At 43.5% G+C, this 19,800-nt stretch overlaps 1 protein-coding gene across 1 annotated transcript in view; it reads left to right on the forward strand.

The window, feature by feature from the left end:
* The window catches only part of PDE10A (phosphodiesterase 10A), a 583,074-nt gene that overhangs the window by 523,894 nt on the left and 39,380 nt on the right, over positions 1–19,800 (forward strand). Inside the window, exons 15-18 of the mRNA XM_067701571.1 lie at positions 5,719–5,861; positions 8,276–8,359; positions 9,906–10,056; positions 13,480–13,635. Coding sequence (XP_067557672.1) covers positions 5,719–5,861; positions 8,276–8,359; positions 9,906–10,056; positions 13,480–13,635 — 534 coding nt within the window. The remainder of the gene's footprint in view (positions 1–5,718; positions 5,862–8,275; positions 8,360–9,905; positions 10,057–13,479; positions 13,636–19,800) is intronic.

Consider the following 19,800-nt stretch of genomic DNA (forward strand, 5'->3'; position numbering starts at 1 on the left):
TAGCTATCTACCTTACTACGTTTGTTAGTGTGTATATGTCCATGACTCTCTCTCGCTCAACAGGATACTTTTAATCACTCAATTCTTTTTTTATCAACTCAGTTCTTAGGGGGCGTAAATCTGTTGATTTTTCCTTGTGTTGGTCTCTTCTTTCTTGGATTCATTCATTCATTCATTCATTTACTTATTTACTTGATCTTTACTTATTTACTCAAATTGATCCGGAATTACTTGCCCTGCGGGAGACTTACATGACCTTTTCTCTTCACAGAGTCCTCAGTTCAGTAACTGGCCACAGCAGCCACAGCGAGGTCTCTCGTCCCACACGGGCCTTCAAGTCCCGGACCACGAAGCACAGCCTGTGCTGGGTCTGGTGTTTCTCTCACCCACTGCAGCACTGTTTTATGCCGCTAAATACATAGCACAGGGTTTCTTGCTCATGCCCGTGTGGAGTGTGCCTTTCATTTTAGGTTTATTTAGGGGACCAAATTAATTTTATTAACGATATCATTTAATACTGTTGACAAACATCATATTGAAAATTTGTACTCTAGCAAATACTTTGTCAATTAGGTTGGAAATGTGAATTGTAGAAAGGGGAAAAGAGTGCACAGTTTATAACAGCAGAAGTTAAGTTACTTTTATCTTGTGGATTGCCCATACCCAGTGGTATGCTGGTAAAGCCTGCTCTCTACCCAAGAAGAGGCCTTATTTGTAGCGTTCCCCAGTTTCTGTGGAGTGCGGGCTCCCACTACGGACTCTCTCAAGCTCCCACATAACGTACTGAGTGCAGACTTGCGTGGCGATGCGCACAGTCGGCACTTGCAAGACAGCACAGATGCCCCTGCCACTCAAGAATCCTTCACCAGACTAACATCAAGGAGCCAAATGGAGTGGCAGCAGTGCTGGTGTCATCAGAGATGAGCAGATGGTAGCTGCCAACAGCACTGAGAGCTTAACGGCACTTGACCGAGTTTGTTCTCAGTTCCTTAAGTGTGTTACTGCACTGAACCCTCACATTCTTCCTGGCTTGGGTACTGCAGTGTCCACAGTCTGTACCTGGGAGACTGAGGCACAGAGAATTAGGTAACTTACTTAAAGGTGTACCGTTAGTGAAAGTCGGAGAGGAGATTCAACCCAGGCAGGTGATCCGGAGTCTGGTTCTTAGTTGCTTTACCTTTAAGTGATTCCAGGCCTGTCATGACGTGAATAATATTAGGGCATCCTCCAGACACCACCATGTCTACTCAGAGTGATGATGATTGTAGAAATAGGCACAAGAGAAACATTCTGAAGCATCAGTAAGTATTCTTGGATGCCAATATTTATAAAATTATAAGTGGTGGCATTTTTACCATGTGGTAGAAATATGCTAGGTTATACTCCTGTTTCCAGGTCCTCTTTCTTCTGTCTTTTGTGACTTTTCCATATCCTAGAGCCTAAGATTGAAACACCATCAGAATAAATGGCAGCCACCTCTCCTTGCGGTCTCTTCCGGCAGGACAGGGAGCCCAAGATTAACTACTCAGCTGCCATAGGCAGTTCATGCAAAATCAGCTTAGGCCGCATGGTTTTCTACTTCATTCATAATTTGCAGTAGGTGGCTTCCCTGGTGGCGCAGTGGTTGAGAGTCCGCCTGCCGATGCAGGGGACGCGGGTTCGTGCCCCGGTCCGGGAAGATCCCACATGCCGCGGAGCGGCTGGGCCCGTGAGCCATGGCTGCTGAGCCTGCGCTTCCGGAGCCTGTGCTCCGCAACGGGAGAGGCCGCAACAGTGAGAGGCCCGCGTACTGCAAAAAAATAAAATAAAGAAAAGTAATTTGCAGTAGGATGAATATGGTAAAATCATTTACTAATAATATTACATTATATTATTTTCTACTATTCATATTGAAGGTCATGTAGAAAATGGGGACCAAAGTAGCTATAAAATTTGCCAAAACTAATTATTTTTTGCCGTAAAGTTAAAATTCACGTTACTTCCCTACACTGAACACAAAATAGAATAAAAATAAAATAAATAAATCTAAATTGAATAATTTATATATTTGTAAACATTATAAATTTATTGAAACTATAAATATAAGTTTATAAATAAAAATAATAAATAAAAATATAGCTTATTCTAATTGGAGGTCATAAACTTGTAAAATGATAAATGACAGTATTTTTGTGAGAGTTACGTGAAGTAGTGCGTGCAAAGCACTTAGAACGCTGCCTGCCACAGAGTTAGTGCCCACTAGTATTCACGACTGTAACAGCAGTATTATTTTGCTGCCTAACGTATAATAGCTACTTTTACTAGCACCCCCCCCCCATAGAATTACACTGAATAACGGGTAATACCGAATCACGGTAAATACTGAGTAAATCCTGTTGACTGTTCACCCTCCTACAAGAACCTACAGTATCATCTCGAGTGGAAGGCAAGTGACAGTCCATTGCGGGGTAGGAGGGAAATGTGAGAACTTCTTTTAGGTAAATGATATTAAAGAAACTACAGTTTCTTGATTGGTCATACACGGATGTAGCTTTCATCCAGTTCATGCGTCAGGTGGTTGTGTCTTGTCCAGAGTGTGGAGTCCCCTGTGACAGAGTGGGCCTTCTACAAGGAGGAAGAGGTGACAGTGGTGTCCAGCCTGCACTTTTAAGCCCCATCCTGGCTTTTCCTCAACCATATCAGGAGGACAGCTTTGCAATGTACATTCATTTCCATTGTACCACCAAGGATTTGCTGCTATGAGGCAAAGTACTTGGAATAGTTATTAAATTCACTGATTATTTACACATATTTCTTTCACAAAAAGGTAACTCCAAATTGCTGATCTTTTCTGATGACAAATGGCAATGTTTTGTTACTTAGAAGACATATTCAAAGAAATAAGCATTTAATCTGAACTTTCAAATTGCAAGTAACATTAACACTGAAAAAGAAGATAATTGCTTTTCCAAATAAACTCGTGCCACAGAGTACTTTGAAAACGGATGTTTTCATCACCATCATGTGACTTTTTTGCTGAAATTTGTGTGTCACATATACAAATTATCACATACCTTTACAAAGACTGGGAGCAAACTTTTTAAAAAAACTTTACTGGGGTTTATAAATATACTGTGAATTGCATGCGTGTAGAGCATACGGTTTGACAGGTGTGTCTGCCCACAGCCCAGTGCAAGCGTCACCACATCGAGATGGCGGATGTACCCATCACCCCCTCAAGCTTCTGGGGCCCCTTTGTGATCCCTCCCATGGGACCCTCCCCATCTTCATCCCCCAGTTTCAAGCAACCACTGACCTACTTTCTATAACTTACTTTGCATTTTCTAGAACTATTTTTTATAATTGGAATCATAAAATCTGTGTTCCTTTTTACCTGGCTTCTTTCACTTAGCACAGATTCATCCATGACATTGTGTGTGTACATAGTTCATTCTTTTTCATTACTGAGTATTCCATTGAATGGATATGAGCTGTTTATGTAGCCACCTGTTGATGGGCATTTGAGCTATTTCATTTTTGGCTGTTGCAAATAAAGCTGCACATGTCTTTGCGTGGGCGTACGCTTTAATTTCCCTTGAGTAAATCCCCAGAACGGTGGGGTCATCCAGTGAGGGGATGTTTAAGAGACTGCCAAACCGTTTTCCAAAGTGGTTGTACATTCCCAATATCATTGTGTGTGTTCCAGTTTCTCCACATTTGCCATCTCCATGTCTTCTTTGGTGAAGTGTCTTCTCAAATCGTTTGCCTAATTTTTGTTTGTGATTGTCTGTTTTTTTTTAATTGAGCTTTAATAGTTCTTTTATATATTCTAGATACAACTCATCTGTCACGTTGCTTATTTGCAAATATTTGCTCCCAGCGTTTGGCTTGTCATTCTCTTAACAGTTTCTTTCTTATTTTGAAGAAGTCTAATTTATGATTTGTTCTTTTTATGATCATGCTTTCAGCACTGTATCAAAGAAATATTTGCCTAACCTAAGACCACAAAGATTTTCTCCTATGGTGTCTTCTAGAAGTTCTATAGTTTTACATTTTGAGTAAATTTTTGTGTATGGTACAAGGGAAGGATCAACATTTGTTTGTTTATTTGGCCCACCGGTGCCCACTGATCCAGATCCCTTTGTTGTGTAGACTTCTTTCGCCACTAACTCGCCTCTGCACCCTCGTTGACAACCAACCGACCATATACGCGTAGGAGTATGAGGCTCTCCTGATGCACTGACCCCTTTATCATTTTGAAATGACCTTCTTTATCCCTGGTAATAGTCTTTCTCTGAAATCTACTTTATTTGATACAAGTACAGCCATTCCCACTTTCTCTAGCCTGGTGTTAAATATCTTTTTCAGCCTTTTACTTTTACCCTATCTGAGTCTTTATATTTAAAGTAGGATTCCTGTAAACAGCGTGAGTTGGGGTTTTGCAATTCTGTTCAATCAGATAACCTTTTCTTTTGAATGGGGATATTTAGACCAGGCGCATTTTATGTTTAGGTATAAGTCCATCAACTTGTTATTTGTTTTGTTTGTTCCATCTGTTTTTTATTTCCTTTTCCCTCTCTGTCTTCAAAAGTTGAATTTTTTTTAAAAATTTATTTTATGAAACAGCTTTTAATTTATTAAAATCTTCACCATGAATGATTTCATTGAGTGTCATTGGTTTTGAACCTGATTGATAATATATAAAGACGCAACTGATTAGTTTGCAAGATTAACTGATTTACATCAGGGAAAATGGAAATTTGTCTGAATTTCAGTCAAAAGTGTTAGTCATTAGGGAGCAAAACTAAGTGTGATATTTAAGAACAGTCAATACTACCTTTATTCCATCTGGATCCGCATACTTTTTGGCATATTCTTCTCCAATAGTACAACTGTTTCTAAGTATTAAACTTGACGCCACCATCTCACAAAGTAGTAAAGAAAAAACTTGACAGTTGATAACATACAATTACAGTGCTTCATTTCAAAATATATAATTGTTTAGTATGAACAAAAAGAGTCTTGTTTACTAAGTAAATAAAATAAAATATTTTAAAAATATGTACTTTTTATTTTTATCTTTTTAAATTTCTATTTTAGCTTGTTTCATAATATAAACAATATATTAGCACAGTGCATGTGCATATAATTGCTGAAGGAGTATACGTTTATTACGCATGCATCTTTAAATTTATCTTACCAGTAAAGAACTTTACAATCGAACATTTTTCAGACTCCCTGGACTAGAGGACCTTGAGATCACCAAGAATTAAGCTAAGTATTTTTAAAAGGAGACACAGAAAAAAATATCTTAACTCTTGTCTCATTTAGTCTCTGTCTCAGTCCGTTTGTGCTGCTGTAACAAAATACATGGACCAGGTGGCTTATAAACAGCAGACATTTACTTCTCTCCATTCTGGAGGCTGGGAGTCCGAGAATAAGGTACCAGGTAATCTCTCTACCCAGAGATAACGTCCGGCAAAAAGCCATTTGTTAGGGAATTTAATAAGTCTTTTAAAAAGGAGATATAATTTTTTTGAAAACTATTTGTATCTTCAAAGTCACATGTGTCATGGATATCTTCAGTGTACATGGAAATATATATATAGCAATAGTAGTCAATGGAAAGTAATAGTGAATCCAATTATAGTTCTGATTTTTTTATACCAAATTCTGAACTTTAATGACAAAACTACTTTAAACATTCTTTATTTTTTCTCTGTTGGATTTGCTTTCCAGATGTATCATAGAATTCGTCATTCAGAGTGCATTTACCGGGTCACCATGGAGAAGCTGTCCTATCATAGCATTTGTACTTCAGAGGAATGGCAAGGCCTCATGCATTTCAACCTTCCCGCCCGTCTTTGCAAAGAAATTGAACTGTGAGAGTTTTGTCTTGTCAGTTTCTTCAGGAACAGATTTTTAATTTGATTGAATTTAAAGTGAAATGGGTTCTAGAATTAGAATCATAAATATCATATTACATGTGTGGTTTCTTGTGTTGCCATTTTCCCCTTGGAAGGAAGGAAAGGCCAGATCTCTTTATCTTTTAAAAAAAAAAGTCTGAACACCATTTTGAAATGATTTAACCTAAATGTTAGCTTTTGTCTTTAGTCTTTTGCACACTTTACACTATGTAATATTTAATATTCAAAATGACATTTAATATCAGATAGCTGAAAGTTTTCATTTCCATATAATTTTAAATTTACAAATTAAATCTGAGAATTTAGTAATAAATAGTTCAACTTTCACACTTTGTTTCTAATCCTATGCTAATGTATTTGATACTGGTGGTAGGACCTGCCCATTAGAAGTACAAGCCAACACTACTATATAACTACATAAAAAACCTTCAGAAGTGATCCAGAGCTGATATTTGTTTATACTTGGAAACAGAGTATTCTTAAATTAATTAAACAAGGAGGCCGTTAGACTGATGTGACTTTAATGCCCTGGCGGCCTAGTAAACGAACCTGTAAATCTAAACCTGTAAATGCCTCAAGGTAACGAGATGGAAATGCTAAGGATAGCCAGTTCTGAACAGCCAACTAGGCCTTAAGCTGTAGCCAATCAAATACTTTCTTTTCTTTGCATCTTCTCTTTAGATGTGTTTCCATGGCTCCTGTCACCAAAGCACTCAACCGCTTTAAGTTGGTGGTGCTCTATTCAAATGGGTTTTTGCTCAAATAAACTCTTAAGATTTTTAATATGCCTCAGTTTATCTTTTAACAGTATATGTATTATATAGTGTGTGTGCGTGTGTGCGTGTGTATATATATATATATATATATATATATATATGTATATATATGTAGCTAGTTCCTGGCACAGAGCTCCTTTTACTCTTGTAATTCCCTGAGTGATCTGGGTGAGAGAGGCATCTTTTGTTACTCAAACGAAACCTCTTTCAGCCACCCTGAGTTTTTGAGTGGCTCTCAGAGGATGACGGCCAGTTGCCAGAGAAACCAGCCTATGATTAGAGGGTTGGAAGTCAGCCTTACCCTTGGACTCCTTTCCAGGGAGAACTGGGGATTAAGCTAATCACCAGGGATCCGTGATTTAGTCAACCGTACCCATGTACTGGAACCTCCAAAAAACCCTAACCAAGGGGTTCGGCGAGTTTCCAGGTTGGTGAAGGCATCAGGTGCTATAAAGGGGGTGCCCCCAGAGAGGCATGGGAGCTCCGCAGGCCTCCCCCTACCTTACCCTCCCCCACCTTACCCTCCCCCTACCTTATCCTCCCCCCTACCTTGCCCTCCCCCCTACCTTACCCTCCCCCCTACCTTGCCCTCTCCCCTACCTTGCCCTCCCCCCTACCTTACCCTCCCCCCTACCTTGCCCTCCCCCCTACCTTACCCTCCCCCCTACCTTGCCCTCCCCCCTACCTTGCCCTCCCCCCACCTTACCCTGTGCCTCTCTTTCGCTTGGCTCTTGCTGCGTTGTATCCCTCATAGTAAACCGGTGAGAGTAAACACAGTGTCTCCCTGAGTTCTGGAACTGTCCTAGCGCATCATCTGACCTGAGGAGGGGTCGTGGGAACAGCCGATGCATTAGAAGTGTGGGTGGCCTGGGCCTGTGATTGACGTTTCAAGTGGGGGCAGCCTGTGGGCCTGCGCCCCTAACCTCTGGGGTCTGCGTTAACTCCAGGTAATGACAGAATTGAACTGAATTGCAGGAAGTCAGCCGGCGTCTGCAGAGAACCGGAGAATTGCTTGGTGTGGAAAACTCACACATTTGGTGTCAGAAGTGCTGTAACGCGAGGAAAATGGTCTCTTTTAATACTTTCCCGTTCTGCTTATTTGGGTTAAATGTTTGTAACCAAATTAGCACATGAAGGATAGGTAATAACTTCGGATGTTAATATTTATGAAACTTTTCTCTGGATTAAAGTAGGAAATAGACTAATTTTCATCTCAGAAAATTTCAGATGAGCTCCTGCCCCGTATCTGTGAGCTGTGCAATGTATGTGTAGGGCTCATAATATAATTATTTTGGACTTTGTCATTGCTCTGATAACAAACACAACGTTCCTTTTTTACAGATTGCTTAATAAAGAATTAAGCAATGGCTTAGATCTTGGACTAAGTTCCTGAGGGAATGTGTGGAATTTCCTCCTGGAAACCTTTGAATACAACAGAGATGTGACTGAGAGAGGCAGGAAGAGGGGGCCGAACTCCTAGTTTTTTTTTTAGTCTCTTGATAGGCAAAAAGTTAAATTACTCCCTTTACTTGTTATTATGTTTATCCTAATTAATTACATTTACTCATGACCTGTGCTTTCTGTTTATTTCAGGTTCCACTTTGACATCGGTCCCTTTGAAAACATGTGGCCTGGCATTTTCGTCTACATGGTCCACCAGTCCTGTGGGACAGCCTGGTATGTGTGACCCACACACTTGCTTTAAAATCCTCCTCCCCTACCTAAATGCCTTGCCACTTTTTTGGTTGATAATTACCTTAAATATGCCATATAGAAATTGTTTTTCTAGATATTTAAATTAAAAAAGGCTAAGATTATTGGACAAATGTGCAGCCTTTTTAGATTCCCTCAGAGGCTGCCCCTTGGTTAACAACCAGGTCTAACCAGGTGATCAGAAGGATATAGGTGGAGCTAAAAGAGACAGAGGTTACTTCTCAACATAATTGCATACTGTTTTTAGGTGTGTTTTGGAATGTACATGCACATTTAACATCGACTTTCACCTTTAACTTCGATATATCAGTTAAAACAAGTGTGAAAGAAACAGGTCTCCTAATTCAAAGTCTAGTCCTTTGTTAGTAATGAAGTTATGTTGCCCTTTCCTTGCAAATCTCTCTCCTCTCCTTGTGGCCTGTCCCAGAGGCCTTTCATGACTTTGTATCTGTTTTTTTTTTTTAACAGCTTAAACACATACTTAAAATGCAAGGAATAATTTTCTTTTTTCTTTTTTTACTAATTTAGTCATTAAGTGGCTTATAGAGGCTCTTAGCGTCTCTAGAACTAAATTGTCACTTGTTTCCTATTGAATTCTGTGTTTTCTCTTATTTCCATCAGTGACTTTTATAAATTATTGTCTCAAAAGGATGCACACAGGGTAACTAATGCCACTTACTTCTTAGATAGCAATTGAGAGTTTGACCAGTTGAAACTCTTAAAATCACATACCTCACACTTCAGGGACATTTGAACATTTTCAGTGGAGAAAGATAAAGGTTACATGTATTTAGAAGTTTTATGGACTCTCGTCTCTTTGGTATTTCGGGGACCCCTGTTTCATATTGATATGCCTTTGTCTTAAGCTGCCTTAAATCCACTGAGAGAGTTGGTGGGGCTTTAAATACGTGTAACACATGATACACATAAAAATTTATAACCATATTGTATGATAAAATACGTCATATTCTTTCATGGACTGCGTCAAGATTTGGATATAGCCATCTGCTACCACCGCTTAATAATTTGAGTGTCCCATGGTAATTTGGATTCCTCTTGAAAGGATCATCACTCACCTAGGAAATTCTTATAGTATGCATGGTCGCAGCTTGTGAATCTGCTTTCTGGAAAAACTTAGCTAAAAATACCCTTGAACAGGATGATGATACGCTGTTGTCTGTTGAGCACGATGGGATGCAGGAGGTGCTTGAAAGCTAAGGAAGAGGTGGCGGGTGTTCATGATGGGTAACGGCAAGCTGATTCTGGGATTTGCTCCCCTGTGGGCCCGTTACCGTGTCAAAGCACGAGCCACCAAAGAGTCTGCCTCTCTCACCTGGCTGGAGAAGCAGTGAGGAGGTTGGTGAGTGAGGCCCCCGTGCTCCTGCATCCCGTCCCCGCGGAAGTGTTCACCCGTGCAAGCGCGTACAGGACAGACGTGCACATCTAGTGGTCTCCTGGAACGTACTGGTTCTTTACCAGTTTCTGTCATGACAATTTCTTTTCCGCACAGCTTTGAGCTTGAAAAGTTGTGTCGTTTTATCATGTCTGTGAAGAAAAACTATCGTCGGGTCCCTTACCACAACTGGAAGCACGCAGTCACGGTGGCACACTGCATGTACGCCATACTCCAGAACAACCACGGGCTCTTCACCGAACTCGAGGTGGGTGTGCACACGCTTTCTCTCTCCCGCTTCAAATAACCTGAGTGGGTTGAAGTACTCTGTGTCTGGAGTACGTTTATGAAATAGGCGACTCTGTGTCATTCCAGGACAAATTTGGTTCCGTAAATTCACAGAAGCACACTTTTTAAATTGTTGTACCCGAGCATTTTCCCTGTTATTTTGTATAAGGAATGTAGATACAGAAATTCCAACTTCATCAAAATATCCCTCAAGGAAACACTCATTTTTGTAGTCTTTCTTCCCTATTAAAGCTGAATTCTTCTGAAAGGATGTACACAAAGTGAATTGTTCTCTTTGCCCTTATGCCCTGGATAATGGAGACATATCCTACCCATCTGAGAACCCAGAGCATTAAATACAATTAAAACATAAATGCTTATCTGACCTTCTCTAGCATAAGGGAACAGGGGCTCGGCAATGTTCCACTGATTCACCGGACTTTACGGACTTGGAATTGGTGACGCACTCAGAGAAGATTTGGGGACACCTAGTCCATTCATGCACTGCTGTCGAGCCCCTTCCTTGAATGCCCAGCCCACGTTTGGTAATGGGGCGCCTTCGCCCCAGCTGTGCTCCTCCCAGACGGGACCTTCCTGATGGCCTCGCTGCCCTCTCTCCACAAGGTCCCAGCAGCCCTATGAAAGCCCTAACTCGAATCCACCCTTCTCTCCTCCTGCTTTAGGACACGTGAAGAAAGGGAGCTGTGTCTCTGTGATAAAGAAATTGTGCTTCTCCTGAGGTCATGTCCACCAACACTAGAACCCTGAGGTCCAGTCCTGTCCTTTCCATCCTGTCAGACCAAATTCACAATTTGGGTGGGAAACTTGAAAGACGCATTTTAGAAAAAAAATGCTATTGTAAAGAGTCAAAACGTTCCTTTTTTTATTAATAATCTTTAGATGGGGCTTAGCCTAATAAATTATTTATCACACACACACGATGAATTTTTTCTTTTTTAATATAAATTTTTCTAAACAATTTTCCATTTCATTGAACCCCATATTTTTGAAAATTTCAGTATTTCTCCATTCACTTCCTTTTAAGAAAGCAATTTTATTATCTTTTCTGCCAAAAGTTTAGCCTGTAAGCTTGAGAATTATAGAAATTATTCTTTTGGATTATGTTAAAATTTATATTCAAAAATGGGAACATTTTAAGACAAATGAGATAAGTTTTGTTACTACATATTGACTTCCATTTAAGTTTCTAGAATTATATCATTCTGTTTCTCCAGAAACTTCAGGTCTTTTGGCTAAAAATAACCCCCAAATAACATACATAAGTATTTAAAATATATTTTGTAAGGTGCATATGTAATCTCTAGTAGAGCTTTAGAAATGATCCTTTGATGTTTTTAAAGGAAAAGTTAACAAAGGTAGTTCTTTACTTTGTAAGTTATTTTCAGATGCTTGATTCTGGCATGCACTTGACAAAACTATTGAACATCAATACAAATAAAATAGGTTAAAAGGAATTAGAAAGCTTTTATCTATTGTGCCAGGTTTTACAACCTTGACATTTCTTACCAGATTCATTATGGCTGACGTTGCAGCATAAAATATGGGAACAGCCCCCAAACCAAACGACCCCCAGAACATACACAGTTCAGTGTCTTAAGACCTCCGAACACTTAGGGTTGGTCCCCTGCCTACCGCATAGTTTAGGGGTGCGGGTGCCCGGGGCGACCTCCCCGCCCATTAGGTGGCAGGAGAAACCAGCGCGGCTCGGCGAGACTAAGGCAGCAGCAGGGCGCAGGCGCAGTGCTCCGGTGGGGCTTTGTGCAGGCGCCGGCCCCGCGGCCGGTGGCGCCGCGCACTCCGGCTTCACGCCCTCCTCGATGCTGCCCGGGCTCCTGTCCAGAGCCGCCCTGCCAGTTGCCCTGGTCTCAGAGGTCCCTGCCCTCGCGGTTCTTCCCTCCCCCGCCCCCCGCTCCGTTAACTCGCTCCCTCCGCGCTGGGTCCTCCGCAGGCTCTGCATCCCGTGCAGGTCGCAGGCTGTGACCTCCACTTCACTGCACCCTCTGCCTCTGCCTCTCCGCTCGGCTCCCTCCGGATTTCTAGGCTCTTCTTTGCCGCCGGCCCCTGGTGGAGCCCTTGTGCTGGCCGCCTGCAATTCCTCTCCTCCCCTTTTCTCTGAAACCAGCTCCGTCACCCCCCAGAAAATGCTCTGGTCCAGGGGCCGTGCGGGTCCAAGGGTCTGAGCTCAGTTTTCCTCTTTGCGTCGCTGTTCTCACGTGGCTCCCAGGACCCCCAGCACCCTCGGTTCCCGAGCGCTCCTCCAGCCCGCTCCCCTTTCAACTTTCCCTTCTCAGTGAAGACCCCGTCCATCAGCGTCTAAGGCTGATGACCTGGCCCTCAGGCTTGGCTTCCCCTCCCCCGCTCGCCATCCTGCCCTCCTTTCTTCTCATGCCCAGCCTGCCAGAAAGCTCTGTTGATTCTGCCTGCAGAATCTTCCAGACTTTAGTCATGTCTCCTAAGCCTGCGTTGCTAGCGTCCTGGTCTAAGCTTCTGTTATGATTTGCCTGAGTCACGACGAAAGCCTCCCCCAGGTCTCTCCCACCCTCCTGGAGTCTGTTCTCAATACAGTGGCCAGCGTGGGGATCTTTAAAGAGCGTCAGCTAGATGATGTCACTGCTCTGCTGAAAACCCCGCCATCGGTCCCTGGATCACAGATAATACAAGATCTTTACCCTCCCCTCCCCTGCCCTGCCCTCAGGTTCCTCTCTGTCCTCCTCTCCCCGCAGCCCCTGCAGTGGTCAGTCCTGGTCATGTGACTCTGGTCCTGTGACTCGCAGGCAGGCTCCCCTGCCAGGATGTGCGCTGGCTGAGAGCCCCGCCCCCGCCCCCACCCCCGGGAGCCACCTGCGTCTCCCCTTCACCTGCACCTCTGCCTGTCTGAGGCCCATCCTGACTGCTGTACATCACAGCCACCCGCCTCTCACCTGTCCCCTTCAGCCTGCTCTTCCTTTTATCTTTTTGTATACAATTTGCCATTTTTCACATGCTGTATGATTTACTTGCTATATTCCTCATTTATGATAGCAGTAACATCGTTAGAATTTAATATTGAATGGATTTTTAAGTGAAGAACTGATACTGTCCTCTCCTTTTGCAGACTTGCTTTATCTGTGATTCTTTGGAACATTTCTCTAATTTGATACCACCTACCCTTTTTACCAGAGTCGATCAGGAAAACTCAAGGATAATTTGATTGTTAAGTTCCTAAGCAGAAAGACAAAGAAACTGGTTAAAAAAGAAGTTAGATTATCTGTTATTTCAGGCATTCATGAGCATGTTGGCTGCATCAGTGACAGAAGTCAGTGTGATAAGAATACTAACCATAACTTTCCTCATCTCCCATTTCTTTGTTTTGAACATCTGTGCACTGTGGTTTCTCCTTAAGCGCAAGGGACTGCTAATTGCGTGTCTGTGCCACGACCTGGACCACAGGGGCTTCAGTAACAGCTACCTGCAGAAATTCGACCACCCCCTGGCGGCCCTATACTCCACGTCAACCATGGAACAGCATCACTTCTCCCAGACCGTTTCCATCCTTCAGGTGAGGCGCCCAGGGCCACGTGCCTGACCGCTGCCCCGTGTGTGCGTCGTCTTGTCAGAGAGACCCACGGTTTATACGTAAAAGAGGGATATTCTTCTGGCTTTCTTTAGAAACAGCAGCTACATCTTATCGTAAAACCTTTTTTAAAAGATTTATATATATTTTGCAATCACATTTGATTTTTAAGTACGTTATACCCTAAGGCAAAGTTTGTTTCACGTAGTTAATTTAATCTACATGGATCATCATGTTCTTGAACCAGAATGTGTTGAACAACGAATCTTGAACGTTAGGCGAACAAGATTTTAAGTGCATTGAAGCTCTTTTATTTTTTCTTTTGTGTGTTTTTAAATCGAGTTTTCTTGCTTTTAAGATGTCCTTAGTGACTGAGCTGGATGCTGACTGGTCTCCCTTCCCTGTGAGATACGTACGCTCCTTCTTCACTTCAAACCTTTTTCTCAAAGTCATCTTAACTACGTAACTATCGCCTCGTAATGCTTTGACTCCTCTCACAGACAATTTTTAAAATGTGATCTCTGTTTGACTTAAGAATAGTGGACCCCGTTTCTTCCTCTCACTGTTAGCACCTCAAAATAGGAAGAGAAATCTTATTAGATCTTTTGATTACATGTCTACGGGAAGGATTTGGAATTTTCAAGGTTGTGACACAAAGCCCCGGCAGGACCTCAGCAGCGCCTGGCTGTGGGCGACTTGCAAAGCAGAAAGGTGTCTGCCACTTGGTGCAGTTTTCCTTTCTTGTGTAGCCCAGCCCTCCCCTGACCACCCAGGGCTGTTTTCCTCTCCGTAGCTTCTCCTAGTGGTGCCTCATGGTCCCAGCTGTCCCAGTGATTGGTAGTACTGCACACTCAGATCTTTTCAAAACCCAGCAACATGTACGTGGTCAGGCCCCTTTTCCTCAGGGCTGAGAAGGTAAATGGTGAGCTCACTGAAGTTCAGGTGCTCTTCTGATGACCTGCGGGGTAGAGTGAAAGGTCTGTGAGATACGGAGTCATATCCGGCAGGTGGCTGAATGTCCCCCTTGCTCCCGGGCTGGTTCTATCCCTGAAAGCAATAGGTAGTCACCATTCCCGATGTTCCCTTGGCAACAATACTTTATTTTTTAAATGGTGTATGTTATGTATGTTTGGCTGATAGATAGATACATGCATACATACCTAGAAATTTAGGCAGGATAAAAGATGTGTGTGGATATATGTATATGTGTATGTGTTTGTATGTGTGTATGATATAGATGCATGTCTCTATATATGTGTGTGTATAATAGGTGTATATACACACACATGTATATTAACACACACATGCATTAGAACATGCTTTTTGTAAATAGACATTTATAAAACTTTATGACAGTTTACATCTGCTTTCCCCTTAGGCTATTTATTTGCCCAGGAAGAAGGGTCTATGCCAGAAAGGACATCAGGACGCCTTCATTTAGGAATAATTAGGACTCCTGGGCCCCATGTGCATCCTGTGTCCTAAATGAATTCATACATGTGACTGTGACAGCATTTCTGGCAACTTAATCTGCAAATGAATTTTAATAGCCTTCCTGAAGTTCCCTCAGAAAACCTATTTTAAATATAAGAGAATTTACAGTGGCCAGGGTTGCAAGGTACATCGCTGCTGGATGGAATAAGATATAAACTGTGTGATACAGCAGTGATACAAAGCAGAAGGGGTGGAGAGGGTCTGACCCAGCCAAGGAAGACTTCTGGCAGGAAGACTTACTCCGTTTGCCGCCGTTGACAGTGGAGGTGGCACAGAGCAGTTTGTCGCATTTTCAGCAAACCCTCAGCCACGTGGGGGCTCTGTGTTCCATGATGCGGTGTTCCTAGAATGACCAGAGCATCATCACGGGGACTCAGGCAGTGAATTAAGTTCAGGCACGCTGCTGGCATCCACAGAGTTGTTGGAGGGTAGTTAGATTCCGAGTATTAGAGAAGGCATTTCAGTCACTGGTGGGGGGAACATAAGGGCACCTTTGTTCTTGTGTCTTTAGAGAGGTGAGGTTCTCAGCAGACGAATGGGATGGGAAGCTGGCTAGAAGAACCGTCATGGCCACAGGTTCAGCCCACCAGTTAAAATCTGAATCTGTATCCTGGCTTGACCAACACCTCCTGTGTGAGCTGTGACAGGGAGAAACATAGGGGGCATAAACTCATGGCCCCATCTTCATGGGCAGGAGCATGGCGGAGGGCCCCTTCATTTTCTGGAAATCTCTAGAATCTGCCGACCGTACATGCTCACGATAGCTCCTCTGAGTTTTGCTTCTCAGATCCATCTAACTGCCTCGTGAAATTCGTTTCAGTAGCGAACGTATTTATTCACTGTCTCGCAGCTGCCAGCACATGTTTCAGTCCCGGGGGGACAGGGATAGCAAAAGCACAGATGCCTGTTGCGTCCACAGCTCCGCCCTCAAGCGGCTCTTCTTGCCGCTCCACCTGGCCGGCCTCCTGGGATCCCAGCCATCCTAACAGGCTGTGGCTCTCACGCCTGTGTGTCAGCCTGGGGCACCGTAAGGTTCTGTTTCCAAACGCTTGAACTGTGTTTGGCGTTCAGTGTGGCCACAATCGTGCTGAGTTACTTTACAGCTCCCGTGATGGTGCCTCCCTTACCCCACGGGCCAGTGACCCTGTTAGAGTCTTTCCCCCTCACCCTGCCCCCAGCTCCAGTCACCAAGCCCTGCCAGTTTGAAGTTTTGTCAGGACACCTCCAGACTTGACCAATTAAGGTGATATCCTTGGCCGAGAGTAAAATTTAATTTCAACATCCAGTCACTGAATTATCAGACAGAACAATATGTCATTACGTCACATGGAGCCCTCTGATAGGTCTGTCCGCCCAGTGGTCAGGGTAGGGAAGGGCTTCTCCTTCGGCGTCCTCATCTCCGCAGGCAGCCTTCAGCGCTCTGGCTGCACAGAGGATCGCAGTCCCGAACTATTCATCCTTTGGCAACGTGGCCAAAGAGGAGATAAAAAAATTCACCACGATGGTTAGAGATGGTTCCCCACGAGGCCTCCTCAAAGCTGTGTGTGTGTGGCTCTGTGTGTGTGTGTCTACAGACCACAGTCTCGTTAACCCGAATGCCGACTTTCAGTGTTGTTGCCACAATTACTTATGGGATAATCTGGGCGACTGGGGAAGCGTGGGGAAGAGGCCCCCTGTGTGACCACAGCAACCTCAGCAAACAGAAAGGGGAAGTATATTTAAAAGCTAACCTCAGTCCTTCACACACTAGCACAGAACTATTCACGGTACAGCACGGCAGGAGGGGTGTATGTTCGTTCACACTTGCCTTCACTTCCATCACAGGGAGAAAGATGCAGTGGGCAGTTCCACCCGCCCCCGCCCCGAGTGGGCAGTGGGAGGAGACTAAGTCAGGAATGAAGTAAGGAGAAGTGTGAAAGCATCTAGAGGAAAGATAGGCTCAGATTCTTAACTTTTGCTGAGCTGCCCCTTGTCTCAACATTGGGTCTCAGGACTGTTTTCCCGGTGACTGGGGCCAGGGGCTGCGTACAGGCCGTGAGGGGCATTCATAGGAGACAGAGTTCCCATTTGGCGCCTGTAGTGGATGCTGAACTGGCCCCTCTGAGCGTACAGTCTCCTACATGTCCGTCAAGGACCTTTCCCGAGTGACATCCCAAATTCCGCCTTCATTAGACGTTGTCTGTTTGACTGACTTTTCCCCCAGTTTTTTTTTTTTTTCTTTTTCTTTTGCGGTACGCGGGCCTCTCACCGTTGCGGCCTCTCCCGTTGCGGAGCACAGGCTCCGGACGCGCAGGCTCAGCGGCCATGGCTCACGGTCCCAGCCGCTCCGCGGCATGTGGGATCCTCCCAGACCGGGGCACGAACCCGTGTCCCCTGCATCGGCAGGCGGACTCTCAACCACTGCGCCACCAGGGAAGCCCCTTTTTCCCCCATATTGATCACCACTTCCCCAAACTTGTGGTTCTCAAATTTATCTTCCAAATATATGTCTGAACATGTTATTCTCCTTTTTTTTTTTTTTTTTTTTTTTTTTTTTGTGGTACGTGGGCCTCTCACTGTTGTGGCCTCTCCTGCTGCGGAGCACAGGCTCCGGACGCACAGGCCCAGCGGCCATGGCTCACGGGCCCAGCCGCTCCGCGGCATGTGGGATCTTCCCGGACCGGGGCATGAAACTGTGTCCCCTGCATCGGCAGGCGGACTCTCAACCACTGCACCACCAGGGAAGCCCTGCATCCCGGCCTTTTTAAAAAACTTTTACTTTAGTTCTTACCATTTCTGTATTAAATTTGCCTCAGCTGCACGGAAGTGTCTGTGCTTCCAGCGAACGCTCAGGGTCTCATGCCTCCTCTGTTCCTCCACCGGTCCTTCAGAATTCATGTCGCCACCGAGAAGAGCGTCCCATGTGCTCCCATGGTCTTCACTGACCTCATTCGTGGGGACCATGCTACTCTATTTTTTGTGTACCACTGAACAGCGAACGCCTTAAAAAAAATGAACTTACGTTGTTTAGGACCTTGGATATAGTAGCTACTAATATCCTTACCCAAAGTGAGACGCTACAGACTGAATATCTGCTCAATGAGACACACATTCCTCATTTTGTGGTGGGAAAGATACAGCTGTGGCAAGAAAGCAGTGCTCTAACAGTGAATCAGAACGCTGAGAATCCTTAGACCCATCATGTTTGAGAGTTAGGAGGGACCTTAAGGACCATCCGCCTTAAAGACCTTAAAGTGTGTCCCCGATAAGTCTCTCAGCATCAGGACCGTTTCAGCGTTGTTTCTATTCTCTCGTACATATCTCACAAATCTCAGCTACTTAAGCAGCTGAGCCTTTACAAACAGAGCCCACTCGTAAGCTTTCACAGAGGTAAGAATTATATGCTCCTTACCTATTTTGGGACTTTAGAAACATTGCTGGGTATAAAATGCTTGTTATTTTATGCTTGATTGATACAACATGGGATCAACTGCCTTGAATTAATACAAACTTTAAACAGCGTAACCTGGAATATTAGTTATAATAAACTTATCAGTTGGTATATAAAAGCATCTTATTATTTTGTGAGGTTTTATTAGGTTGTTAACTAATGTGAAATTGGAGCTTTCAAAGCATTTTCAGCGTTTATCTGCTGTGCTTGGTTGCTGTATCTCCCTTACTGTCTTTTGTTTTGGTAGGAGCAAAGTGTTGATAAATATATACTATATTCTCTTGAAAGGAAGGGGCCATCTATTGTTTCTTTTTAATCACTTATTCCCTTTACTCTTGTAAAATGTTGAAGGAAGTAGTCCAGCTGTTCATTATAAAGGTTCACTGCTGAACTTTTCCACCTAGTTTCCCTTTAATATCGAAAAGTAAAGTAAAAAAAGAAATAATGAATCTGAAATAGCCAGCAGAATATACAGATCCTTTAAAATGGGTCTTACTTTGTCTTAGGTCGTGGACACTTTTGAGAATCTGATGAAAACACGTGTTTATGGATGCCACACTCAACGTACTATATACAGTTGTAGTGAGTTCATTGCTCTGTGGTCCCCAAGAGAATTTATAGAACCCAGGCTAAGAAGTCCCTATTTTAGAGAGGTTAAAACGTAAAATCCAACAGTATGTGAGAATATTTTATGTGCTATAATTTAATAGTTTGTTGGTGATAGAGAGAGTAAATCATATAAATATAGATCACACGTGATTCCTCTTCAGACGACCTGCCAAGAGCAGATGTGTGCATGCGTACCAGCCAAACACATCCAATGTGGAACATGTGTATGGGGGGGGAGCCCAGGTCACAGAGCATTAAGTGCTGAAGCAGAGGCCAGCTGCTTTACTTGAGTTATGATCAAAGCAAAGCAGCTTTCTTAGCACAAGTCAGAGTCAAGATCTCTTTCTTGTAACTTTGTACAATACAAGTTTAGAGTTGAGGTTGAAAGGGGCTTGGAAGTTAATTACCTTCCCAGTGACTAAGTCCCCACCCCTTGTCTCCCATCAGTTACTAACCAGCCTGTGTTTTGAATGTTTCCACAAACAGCATCCCATGCATAGTTCACCTGGTAACTCTGAACATTTAGATGGTTCTTCCTTGTGTTGAGCTGAAGTCCTGTCCTTATCATGTCCACCTCTTTGGCCCTATTGTATTTATGAAGGCTGCTTCAAGTGAGA

This window comes from Pseudorca crassidens, chromosome 13 (assembly GCF_039906515.1).
Source record: "Pseudorca crassidens isolate mPseCra1 chromosome 13, mPseCra1.hap1, whole genome shotgun sequence".
NCBI lineage: Eukaryota > Metazoa > Chordata > Mammalia > Artiodactyla > Delphinidae > Pseudorca > Pseudorca crassidens.